At 36.5% G+C, this 12475-nt stretch overlaps 1 protein-coding gene across 1 annotated transcript in view; it reads left to right on the forward strand.

The window, feature by feature from the left end:
• The window catches only part of LOC126183291 (dual specificity mitogen-activated protein kinase kinase 7-like), a 172604-nt gene that overhangs the window by 45779 nt on the left and 114350 nt on the right, over positions 1 to 12475 (forward strand). Inside the window, exon 3 of the mRNA XM_049925128.1 lies at positions 9110 to 9223. Within this exon, the coding sequence (XP_049781085.1) occupies positions 9110 to 9223 (114 nt within the window). The remainder of the gene's footprint in view (positions 1 to 9109; positions 9224 to 12475) is intronic.

The following is a 12475-nucleotide window of genomic DNA, read 5'->3' on the forward strand; positions in this document are numbered from 1 at the left end:
TTTTGGGCTTCCTGTTTGATAAAAAGCTGAAATGGCTACCCCATATTCATTAACTGGAGATTTGTGGAATATGAAAGCTTGAGACCCTCTGCTTCCTTCCTGCTTAGACTGTGGATTGTGTGACTCAACTTTGTATTTACTTGGCCACGGTCTTGTCTCAATTGTACAATAGTTAATGGTTTATGGCACAGCAGCATCTTTGGCTTTGGAATTATTGTACCCAGTACATCATCACGGAGTAAGACTGACCACTGGCACATTCTGGATTATTACCATGAGTCTCCTCACTGAAGTGGGCATCTTACCACTCCAGTTGCAATGGTACCTACTGTTCTCACTTTTTCTATCACCATAAGACATTTTCCTAATCACTTGATTTATCAAATTCTATTTTCCTCTGTGGGTGAGGGGGAGGAGAGGCGTGACCCTTCTTACTTGCACTGTGGGTGCGTTTTTGTAATTGCTGGGACCTCTGTCTACTGCAACCCCTTAGAATGTGCTATCTGCGTAATCCCGTGCACCCTGCTTTGTTAATACCAAAACCATAAATTAGGACCAATCTTTTTCAAGGGCCTAAAGTTTCAGTCATCCTCATGATCTGTTGACATCTGTCTCTCTCACTTCTTCAGGAGTGTCGGGGTGCTACCATCATTTACACTGTTGGCTCTGAAACCACACATATCACGGTATATATTTTTACATCTCTCGCAAACCGGGAACATCATTTGTTGCTTGAAACATAGTATTTTTATGGTGGAGGTGATATCCATTAATAGAGCCCATATTGTATTAAACAGATGTCCCTGAACTGGGTGTTGATCTGTAGTGACTCATTAAGCTGCCTTCAGGCTGTCTTGTACCAGTGGTTAACCCCTTGCTCTATACTAATGACTTATGCATTTGATATAGCTTCCAATTTGTAGCTTTAATGGAATGCCGGTGCCAAGGAACCATCCGTATATGGTATGTCTACCTGTTCCTGAGAAAAGAGGTTGTACAGACGTACAGACAGACAGACAGACGAGCAACAAAGTGATGCTATAAATGGTAACAGAGAATATCACGAATTGCAAGTTGAAATTTATGTCACGTACTAAGGTCTATGGTCCCTTTGGAGTGTAAAAAACAAGCTTCTAAGTAAATGCAATCAAAACATATGGTCAGGGCACTTCCCACTGAAATCATGAAATTTAGCGAGAAGCAAGGTTTTACAGTACAAGTAAAAGAATAATCTGAAAATTGTTAATTTGTAATTATATCACATGGAATTTTTTGTCATTTGTTATCTGTCTGCTTGTCAGTCTGTTAAGACTCCATTTTCTCAGGAATTACAATAGCCAATGTGCAGTTACACAAAGAATTTAAACCTAAAATTAAAATGTTCTTGAAATTCGTGGAATTCCCAGGTCCAATATCCTGCCAGTATCAATAGCAGTAACAGGCAAAATTTGTCAAGGTTCTCAACTTCTGATATAGATGAACTATCTGTAGATAAAATTAACCCTCAAAGCAAAAGTTCTAGTAGAACTTGGCCAATTTTTGAAATTGTGACTGATAGCTTAATATTGATAGTAGTAATACGGGCTTGGAACGAAGGTGGCTGTAAATGTCCCCTATGCTCAGCTCCTGTCCTGTGTTCCTTATTTGAGAACAGTTTGTCTATTTCTTTCTCTTCTTGCATGCAGCGTCATCTCAGTTACAATTGGTGAATATGAAATGGAGGAGTGGACAGAGGAAACTAATTTTAAGCTGTTGACTGATAAATTTGTGTGTGTTCTTTTTAACTGATCACATTTTGTTTTCCACTCTCTGGCACTTTGAGATGTGATATTGTTATGATTTTTAAGTTTCTGTGAGGTTTCTGAACCTGATTTTTTATTTCAAACTTCTTACTTTTCATATCTGAGGTACTGGAAGGTATGGTTCCTTAAAGCACTCAACATTTTAAAATTCATAAACCATAAAATATATACAGCAGATTCCAGTTGTATATACACAGTGTGTGATCATATCTGAAAGTATGGATGTTAGGTTATCTACTGAGGTATCTTGACACATTCAGTCATACTTGGAGATATCTGCAGTTCACCATGAGTGAATTAGGCTCATCATTAGTACCTTTAGAACTGACTTTCCTTCCAGTCTCTATTATCACTTAAAACTAGGTAGCAACTGTAACAAGCACACAAAATGTGCCGGCCAGGGTGACCGAGTGGTTCTAGGCGCCACAGTCTGGAACCACGCGACCGCTACGGTCGCAGGTTCAAATCCTGCCTCGGGCATGGATGCGTGTGATGTCCTTAGGTTAGTTAGGTTTAAGTAGTTCTAAGTTCTAGGGGCCTGATGACCTCAGAAGTTAAGTCCCATAGTGCTCAGAGCCATTTGAAAAAAAAAAAAAAAAAAAAAAAAAAGTGCTCTGTGCCCCCAGATACTTGCATATTATAGCACTGCTATTCCTCCTATGCAAAGAATTTTCAGTGATCAACTCCAAACAGTGTCATTCTTTTGGATTCATGTAGAAAGCTGCATTTCATAAATAAATGGCAATTATTAATGTTTTACACTAGGGTAGGAGAAAACACCATTTTATCGTCTTAGGCAGCACACAATAGTTTTAGCTACAACAAATTTTAGAAATGAAAATACTCCAGTTTTGATACTTGAGCAGCTTGACAGTTTCAACATTGCTTACACTGATCAGTAAAAGCAGGGAGCTCCCCACCAGGTGATTAACTTTACCTCAGTCTATACACAGTATATACAGCCAAAATTCAATTAAAATCTATAGAAATTAGCTCTACGAAGTATTTATGGCTGTGAGACATAGCTAATGATCAGCATGGCTATTTAAGTTCTCTGAGCACGTTCCACCCAGTTACAAACAAGTGGGGAGGACATGCATTGGCTACCAAGACGAATCAGAATTTTGTGAAACAAGTAAAGTGAGGTAGTAAATTAGGAAACCTATAATGGATACAATTGAATAAGGAAGTACACTGGTCACCAAAAGCAAGAATGTCATCAAGACAGAAAGGGAAGGTTGTGTGTGTTTGGTCGAACTGATAGACAATCATTATGAACTGAGAATATTTAGTTCAGATCTGATAAACACAGAACAGATGTGCTTGAAGCTGAAGGATGTTATAAACTACAGAAACTACTACATTCTTGCTACAAAATATACTGCATTGAAAGTGACAGAGAAAAAATGATAGCAACTCTACATCTGGAAAAAGGACCATGTGGGGAAGCCTATAATAATTTTTAGTCAGATCCTACAAAAAAATTTGTGATAAAATTCTAAGATTTTCTCATCATCAATAAAGTAATATGGATTATCCTTGCAAATGTGTGTTGAATCAATGAATATTTAATTAATAGAATCTAGTATGTTATACAGGATGACAAATATTCTACAGAAGCGAAAGTAACATCAGATGTTCTACATAGAAGTGTAGTGAGACCTCTAATGTTCTCAATATACTAAGAAGCATGGACGACATGCATAAGCAAAAATGTTTCAGTAACAAGATGAGGAAGAGGAACACAAAGATGAAGAAGAAGAAGAAGAAGAAGAAGAAGAAGAAGAATTGACACGGGATGGGAGATCATATAAACTTGGTATTATGGAAGACAAATGGAAGTTTTAGATTTGTTGGAAGGATTGAGGAAAATCATATAAGATGCTAGTGCAGCCAGTTTGAGTATTGTTCCTGCGTTTAGAGTCCCTCTCAAGCAAGTATGTCAATATAAAGTTGGGGGGGGGGGGGGGGGAGGGGGGAGATCAGAGTTGCTAAATTTGTAGCAGGCTGGTGTAGCCCATGCGAATGTGGAACAGATATGCTCAGTAAACAGAAATGGGAATCCTTGGAAGAAAGATGAAACACTTCTCATGAAACCTTGCTGGGTGGATTTAGAGAACCTGTGGCAATTGTTTTTTTGCCATTGTATTTAATTGAATTTAATTTTATTTGATCCTGTAAGATTACTTTGTGTACAGTAAATGTACGTGTAATATAGGACATGTCAAAGTATTAACATTCTTTATCACTTATTTTTCTACACCTTTAGCTTACATTTTTACATCACTGATAATGAGTAACAATATATACAAATTTAATGGCATAAGTATTCTGCAACACTGTAAAACTCTTTTTCAATGAGATAGTCTTTAAGTTTCTTTGGAAAGTCATTGTGAAGTACACTATCTTGCAGGTTTTTGGGCAGACTTCTTAGTAGTCTGATACCAGAGTACTGGGGTTCTTTTTCTAGCATTGCCAGTCGATGGGGTATGCTTCGTACTTCATTCTTCTTTCTTGTATTGTGTGTGTATACACTAGCATTTGTAATCCAGTCCTCACTATCTTTTGTGATGTACATTATTGTTTTGTATATATACAATGATGAAAAAGTTAAGATACCTAAATTCTTGAAACAGTTTCTGCATGTTTCAGAGGTCTTTATTCTTAAAATGGATCCTAATTGCTTTTGTTTTGTTTGTAATGTGAACACTCGTTTTGTCTTTTGTTTGTTTGAGTTTCCCCACACAGTCACTCCATACTGTAAGTATGGTTCGAAAAGTCCATGATACACTGTACACAGAAGGTTCTTGTCTGAATACTGTGATAGCTGCATCATTAAGAATATGACAGAGCTCAGTTTTTTACAGACATTATTAATATGTTTTTTCCATTTCAGTTCATTATCCACAAGAATACCTAAGAATCTAGCAGATTCTACTTCTTCCAGCCTTGTTCCATCAACCTCTAAATCCATGTCTACAGCCTTTTCCTTGTTTTTAAACACTGCATACATAGTCTTTTTTAGATTTATAACCAGTTCATTTTCCAACAGCCATTGAGCTGTGACATTTGTAGATATGTATGCTCTTCTCTCGAGCTGTTCCATATTTTGGTCACTATTTAGTACTGTCATGTCATCAGCATACAATATTTTCGTTTCTTCCTCCTCAACACCCATATCATTAACAAATACATTAAATAACAATGGCCCCATTACCGAACCCTGCGGCACTCCATATTTGATGGATTTGGTTTCTGATTGGTACGAGTTTCCTAATGATACATACTGCTTGCGGTTGCACAAGTATGATTTTATCCATTCACCTGGTTGCCCCCGAATGCCATAGTTGCTTAATTTTTGTATCAGCATTTCATGGTATGGTGTCAAATGCCTTTGAAAGATCCAGAAACATTGCAGAGACAACCTTTTTCTCATCTAAGGACTGTAAAATGTATTCTGTTAGACTGACAATTGCTGATTCGGTAGATTTACCCTTTCTGAAACCATGTTGTGAGGGCATGAGAATGTTAAGTTTGTCCAAATAGTTAACTAATCTGGTATACATAAGCATTTCTAGGATTTTTGAGAAACCTGATATCAGTGAAACTGGTCTGTAGTTGTTGGGATCATCCTTACACCCTTTCTTGTACACTGGCACTACCTTCGTTATCTTCAGTTTTTCTGGAAAAGTTGCATCTCTGAAAGAACAGTTTGCTATGTTCAGCAGTGGTGTTATTATCTCCTCACATACCAGCTTTATTACATGATTTGATATTTCATCACCACCAGCTGATTTCTTGGACTTCAGTTTCTGTATAGTTTTTCGCAATTCATCTTCCGTGACTGGTCTTAAGAACATAGTACCGCATGATCTTTTTGGTACCTTAATACCTTTCTGTTTTTGACTATTTCTTTCCAATTTTAGGTTTTCTACTACACTGATATAGTTATTATTCAGTATGTTTGCTATTTCCATACCATCTGTGACCACTGTGTTGTCTATTTTAATTGACCTAATACCTTCTTCTTTGTTTGACCCATCTTTTTCCTTTCTTTCAGCATTGATTGCATTCCAAGCTGCCTTTGCCTTGTTATTTGAGTTCGCTATAGTGGTGTCAATTGCTCTTGCTTTCGCTTCTCTTATTGTTTTTCTATACTTCTTTTTTAACATTTTATATTTTTCAGCTTCGCCCATCCGTCTCACATCCTGAAGCTTCCTTCGCTGTTCTAGTATTTCACTGGTAATCCACTGTGTTTGATCTTGCTGCCTTTCTTGTCTCTTTACTTTGTTGAAATAAATGCATCATATTTTTCATTTACACTCTGGGCCTGTAGGGTTTCATTCCAGGTTTCCTTACTTAACATTGTTCTAAAGATGTTGATATTTTGTTCACTGATGATCCTAATTTCTTTAGTTGTTTGTTTTGGTTCTGATACTGTGTCATTACTTCTGCAAAAGCTGATTAGTTGTCCATGATGATCAGATATTTCTGCCTGAACTACATGTGACTCATAGTTACACATATTAGTAATTATGTTGTCAATAATTGTCTCACTTTGTGAAGTTACTCTTGTTGGTGCAGTTATTGTCACTTTCATGTTATGCTGTATTAACAATTCTTCAAAATCCTGTCTTATTTTTGTGTCTTTTCCCATGTCAATGTTGAAGTCTCCACATATAATAAAATTTCTCTTCATATTCATTCTCAATAAGCTAGCAATTTTTTTTAGAAAGATGCTAATATTGCCACATGGTGACCTGTACACACAAAACACTCTAAAATCCTCTGCCACTATACCAGTAACTTCAAAGTCTTTTTCTCTAGCTATGGGAAATGTAGCAGCTTCACTGTTTACATTCTTTGATAGAGTACCTGTTTTAATATATATGCAAACGCCACCACCCTTATATTTAGATCTGCAGAAGTAACTAGCTAGTTTGTAGTCCTTTATTGCCACATTATGTATTTTACTTTCAGTGAGTCCATGTTCACTTATGCATAATATGTCTGGTCTTACTTCACTCAGGAGTACTTCTGCTTCTAATTTTTTGTTACCAAAGTATTGAATATTTTGATGAAGTACTTTTATGTAATTTTTCTTTTGTTGGTTTACATGTTGTGAGCTGTATTCTGGGGCAAATTCTTTAGTATCGTCTTTTTTTTGTATGGTGCTTATATTTTTCTTTTCCAGCTGGAGTGTATGATTTTTCACCCCCTTCAGGCCATATTAGTTTCCCTTGCATCTAATGATTTTGCAGACATCTGCAAACATTCTGCTGAACGTTACAGACCCCAGTCTATTTAAATACAAGCCATCCTTCGCTAGTGAGTTTTCACATAGGAATTTGTTTGGGTCTATAAAAATTGCCCCAAGACGATCACATTGTTCTTTAAGAGCACAGTTTATTTTGCCGATATATTTTTCACTCACCAACCTTCTGTTTATGATTCCGCTAAGTATCAGACGAGATCCTGCATACATATTTCTTGCAGAACGAATCATGTTTCTTGTTTCGCTTGCCATTTCTTCCTCACTACTGCTCCTTAACGAATTCGTTCCAACATGTATAAACACCCCATTATAGTTATGTCTGATTTCAGAATCTGGTTCTGTAGTATCTAGTCTTGCATTTACCATATTTTTAAAATGTTTACCAAGTTGATGCGTTCTAATACCAGGTCGTACATCGATCTTGCAATTGGGGACAGCGATATTCTTCAGCAGCGAATCGCCAATTATTAAAAAGTCATTTTCCTTTTGTTGCATATCTGTCACCTTGTTTTTCCTTTTGCTGTATGTCACCACCTTCCATTTATATTTATCTTCCGGTTTTTGGGTTACTGAGTTTACCGAGAAATCAACGGGAACACTTGAAATGTTGTTTTTAAAGTACGATCGGTCACTCAGATTTTTGCGATCTTCTTGCTTTTCCATTTGATGGCTTTTACACACACAGGACTTCTTTTCTTGTATTAATGTATCGTTTTCTTTCTTGATGGTCGAAAGTTCGGTTTTTAATGCCTCAATGTCACTTCGTAGTAATTTTATAATTTCGTTTTTTGTATCAACTGCACTTACAAGATCGGCCGTTTCGTCACGTAAACAACCGTGACATGTCCACGGAAAATCATCGCTGACGAACTTTAGATTTACTTTCGCGCACTTTTCGTGTAACCAGAAGTTTTTTTTTGTGTATCTTGCCTAGAGAGATCATAAGAATAAGATAAAAAATTAAGGTTTGGATACAGGCATGTAGACATTCATTTTTTCCTTGCTCACAGTGTGACTGGAATGAGAGAGAAGATGGATAATATTGGTACAGAGTACCTTCTGCCATTCACTATACACTGACTTGCAGAACATATATGTAAATGTAAATGTAGGTGTGAATAATAATGTCAAGGAAAGGAAGATTAAGGTTTGACAACCCATCAATGATATAATTAGAAATGAAGCACAAGCTTGGATTGTGGAAGGATATAGTCCATGTCCTTTCAAAGGAACAATCCAACCATTCACAAAAAGCGATTTAGAGAGATTGTGGTAAACCTAAATCTGGATGACTGTGCAGGGACTTTAACTTCCATCCACCCAAATATAAGTCCATAATATTACTGCTGAATCAACTTACTCTGTAATAATTAAGTAACTATTGCTGGCTGTCATGTCACAGTTAATTCAGGAGATCATGTGTAAAAGGTAGGAAGAGTTTGCAGTGGTTACCAGGATGGAGTTTGTGAAATCCTTTGGTCTTCGCAGTCCCCTTTCTGGTTGGTACCCATGATCTATCTGAGCATTTCCTATAATGAAAAGTGTTTTACTTTGGTGCTCTCATTTGTTTTTGATGCTCTGGTGATCATATGTCAGTAATCCATTTTTAGGGAGTGTTTTTATTTTAATGTTCCAACAACAATGTAAAATGAGGATAGTGTCCTGTTTAAACTGGTGATGAAAAGGCTGGTGCACATTCAGAATTTTTTTAATGTAGTGTCTAATAAAATAACAGGTGCATCCATTTCGTTTGTTGTTGTTGTTGTTATTATTATTATTATTATTATTATTATTATTATTGTTGTTATTGTTATTATTATTATTATTAGTAGTAGTAGTAATAATAATAATAATAATAATAATAATAATAATAATAATAATAATAATAATGTAAAAGGCTGCAGTGGTCTGTCATAAATTGGGAACAGCTCATGATTTAAATGAACTGTTTGATTATTTTTACTTACTTATGTTACATAAAACACAATACTGTAATAATGACAGTTTGTTGATTTCATTTGTGTTTTCACAGAGGTATGAAACTGATCTGAAAGACCTTGAACACCTGGGTGAACTTGGTAATGGAACATATGGACATGTTGTGAAAATGCTTCATAAACCAAGCCAAACAGTCATAGCAGTAAAGGTATGTTTACAAGCGATCTGTTTAACATCGCTATACCTAAGAATATATTTGTGTTTATTTAACTGGTTAGTCAAGATGTCTTGGTGGTCAATAGGTATAAGCGAGGCTACTTTGAGGAATATTGTTGTTTAAGATTATATACAGTGGATACCATGATTTTTATTTGCTGAGGAGCTGCTTTTGGAAATTAAGTTAATCTATAAAATAGCTGTGCCTGTCTCTGTAGCTATCAGATCTGCGTCACTGATTTCTATACAGAGGACCCAAGTTCGATTCTTACTGCCAGGGATTTTTCCTTAGTAGGGCGACTGAAATGGGGTGCACTCAGCCTCATGATGTCACTTGATGAGCTACTTGAATGAGAAGTAGCAGCTCCAAGGTGCAGAAAGCCAACAACAACTAGGAGAGTGGTGTGCTAACTCTATCCCCCCTCCCTTCATACTGCAATCAAATGATGCCATTGGTATTGGATGACATGGTTCTCTGTCACTTCCAGTTGGCCTGTCTGGGCCACATGTGGAGCTTTGCTTTTTTGTGTGTGTTCAATCCAAAGTCACATACCCTGTAACACACGGATAGAGGAAATGAAACTAAAGTTAAATGTGGATAGGCCAGTAGTGCCTCTAAATATAATGTTATTGTTGCATTTAAGAGATTTTTCACAGTAACAACAAAGGGAGGAAAAATTAGAAACTTTCATTTCTTGGCCCATAGTGAATTAATTTGAATGTAAGTGCTCATAGCAACATGGTTTGGTAAAATGTCAAGGTTGAAACACAGCAAGACTGCAAGGTTATAGTAAGGTATTTGAGAAGGAGTTATATTTCATTTGATTTTTCCTGTTTACCATAGCACGTACCGTATTTACTCGAATCTAAGCCACACTTTTTTTCCGGTTTTTGTAATCCAAAAAACCGCCTGCAGCTTAGAATCGAGTGCAAAGTAAGTGGAAGTCCTGAAAAATGTTGGTAGGTGTCGCTACAACTAACTTCTGCCGTCGAATGTATGTAGTGCTACACAGGAATGCTTTGCAGACACAAAGATAAATACTGGCACCAAAACCTCTGCGTGAGTAAAAAAAAAAAGGGTGGAAGACGAGCTTTTTTCTCTGCCCCGAGTTTCGACCACTTCACTTTCATACATTATCCAACGAAGTAAATACAAATTCCGTATTGTTCATCTTCGAATGTAGCAGCATTTCAATGTACTACGAAAATCCGACTGGCAAGACTGGAATGTTTGTCAATATGGCCAACTCTACGTTCTGAATTTTTTCCTACCTGTGAGAAGAGATGGTTACTAATAGGAACTTTTATGAATTGTGAATCACACGCAGTATTCTCTTCACCATAAGAATAATACGAATATAAACATTTTGCCGTGTATTCTTTCGTGTTTGCTGCTATCTCATTTAAATCCTGTGTGCCCAATAAATTACGAAACTAGAGTGAGACAACAGCAATCACGGAAGAATATACATATCATGTCATGTTTATATTCATATTATTATTATGCCTAATAGTGATACAGTCAGAATTGAAGCACGGCAATTGACTAGATTTTTAAATCTAAGATGACTCTAATTTCTGTGCAGAATATAAGGTACTAAAGAGGCGTCTGCAAAGATTTTCAAACGGAGAAAAGTTTTCGTTAAACTCTCGTTCAGAACATCTTCCATCATACGGAGCCTATTATTTGGTTCTTGTTGATCATTATCAAAGAAAGCAGCAGTGTAAGTAACAACAAATAGCAGTCTCTTGCCATTGTTTCGCTAATGAGACGATTCCTCTCTCTTCTTTTTTTAAAATTGTAAGCGGCAGTAGCGCACACAAAAGCAACCCATGCCGCGAGGGGCGACAGGCCGTAAACACTCATTATCAGAATGCGACGAACAATGTGTGACACAGTACAGTAATGCATTTTCAGCTTAGAGTGACGTAAACACCTATAACAAAGAGAACGGCACTTATCAGATCAAAGAAAAATAAGCAATCAATTCAAACCAGATGAAGCACATGAAAAAGGAAGGGTACCCGTATAAATACGGACGGAGCGCCTGATGCATAGCAATGACTACATGGTAAAGCTTAACTGCTCAGCTTACGACTCAAACCAAACTACTGTAGCTGTATCGTCATTTATTTGACCTAAATTGTGTCTCATATTACAATGGACCAACTTTGTTTCGATTTGGAGGTGTGGCCTAAAACTTTTCTCTCTGCTTGAATTTTGAGTCTCAAACTTCAGGTGCGGCTTAGATTCGGAAATTTTTTTTTCCTCGATTTCGAGTCTCATTTTTCAGGTGCGGCTTAGGTTCGAGTAAATACGGTATATACTGTGAAATACAAGTAAGATAATGCAGTAGCAACTCAGTCTCTTTCATATATTCTCGTAAAGTGGCATTTGCATTCCAGAAGTAAGGCATCAGTATCTGTATTCATGTAGCTGTTGGTAGCTTCTACAGCAAATTGAAGGATGAAATATAGGGTCAGTTAGTAGTATGCTTCAGTTAAATGTTATGCAGTCAACAATCCTCCAGTAAAACTGATTGCTACGATACTTCTTTCTAAAGGTATAGCCCCAGTTTCATGTTTAATTTATTGAAACACACTTGAATGAATTACTGATTTCCTGGTGGTATTCTGTCATCATTCAAGTCTCTTTTGTAATGGAGAGCTATGATGCCTAGGTAGTGTGGTTTGAATTATGATTTAAGTACACAATTGAAAATGATATTATTTGCTGTATGTGACAAGCAAACTCTTGTGCCAGCCTAGCACTTGAAACGAGTCACCTGCATTGCAAAACAGATTTTAACTTAGCAAGTACAACATGCATTGGCTTTTTTTTTTTTCCTCCCTTCATCATTTCAAGAAAATAACATTATACTGTATGAACTGATCAGTCCATTTATATTTTCTAAACAAAAACACCATCTAAAACTCTGTTGATGTGACTTGACTGCAGTGGTGGGAAAAACCCTTTTGTTCAGAGAAGTTTTGCCATAGATCCGTAAAATTCACTGCATTGACAGAGTAATTTTGAATCATTTCTAAGTTATTCTTCAAGTATGGATGAGATGCACTGTAAAGTGTAACAAGCCCCATTTTAAACATTTTTCTCCAATATCTTACTTTCATTTGTGTATCAAGTATTAGTTCATTGTTTTTATATCCTACTATTTCTTCTGTTTGTAAGTCAGTATGTAAGTGACTTTCGTTGGTACACTGTTTACTTGAGTTGATCATCATT

The sequence above is a fragment of the Schistocerca cancellata genome, chromosome 4 (genome assembly GCF_023864275.1).
Source record: "Schistocerca cancellata isolate TAMUIC-IGC-003103 chromosome 4, iqSchCanc2.1, whole genome shotgun sequence".
Taxonomy (NCBI): Eukaryota; Metazoa; Arthropoda; class Insecta; order Orthoptera; family Acrididae; genus Schistocerca; species Schistocerca cancellata.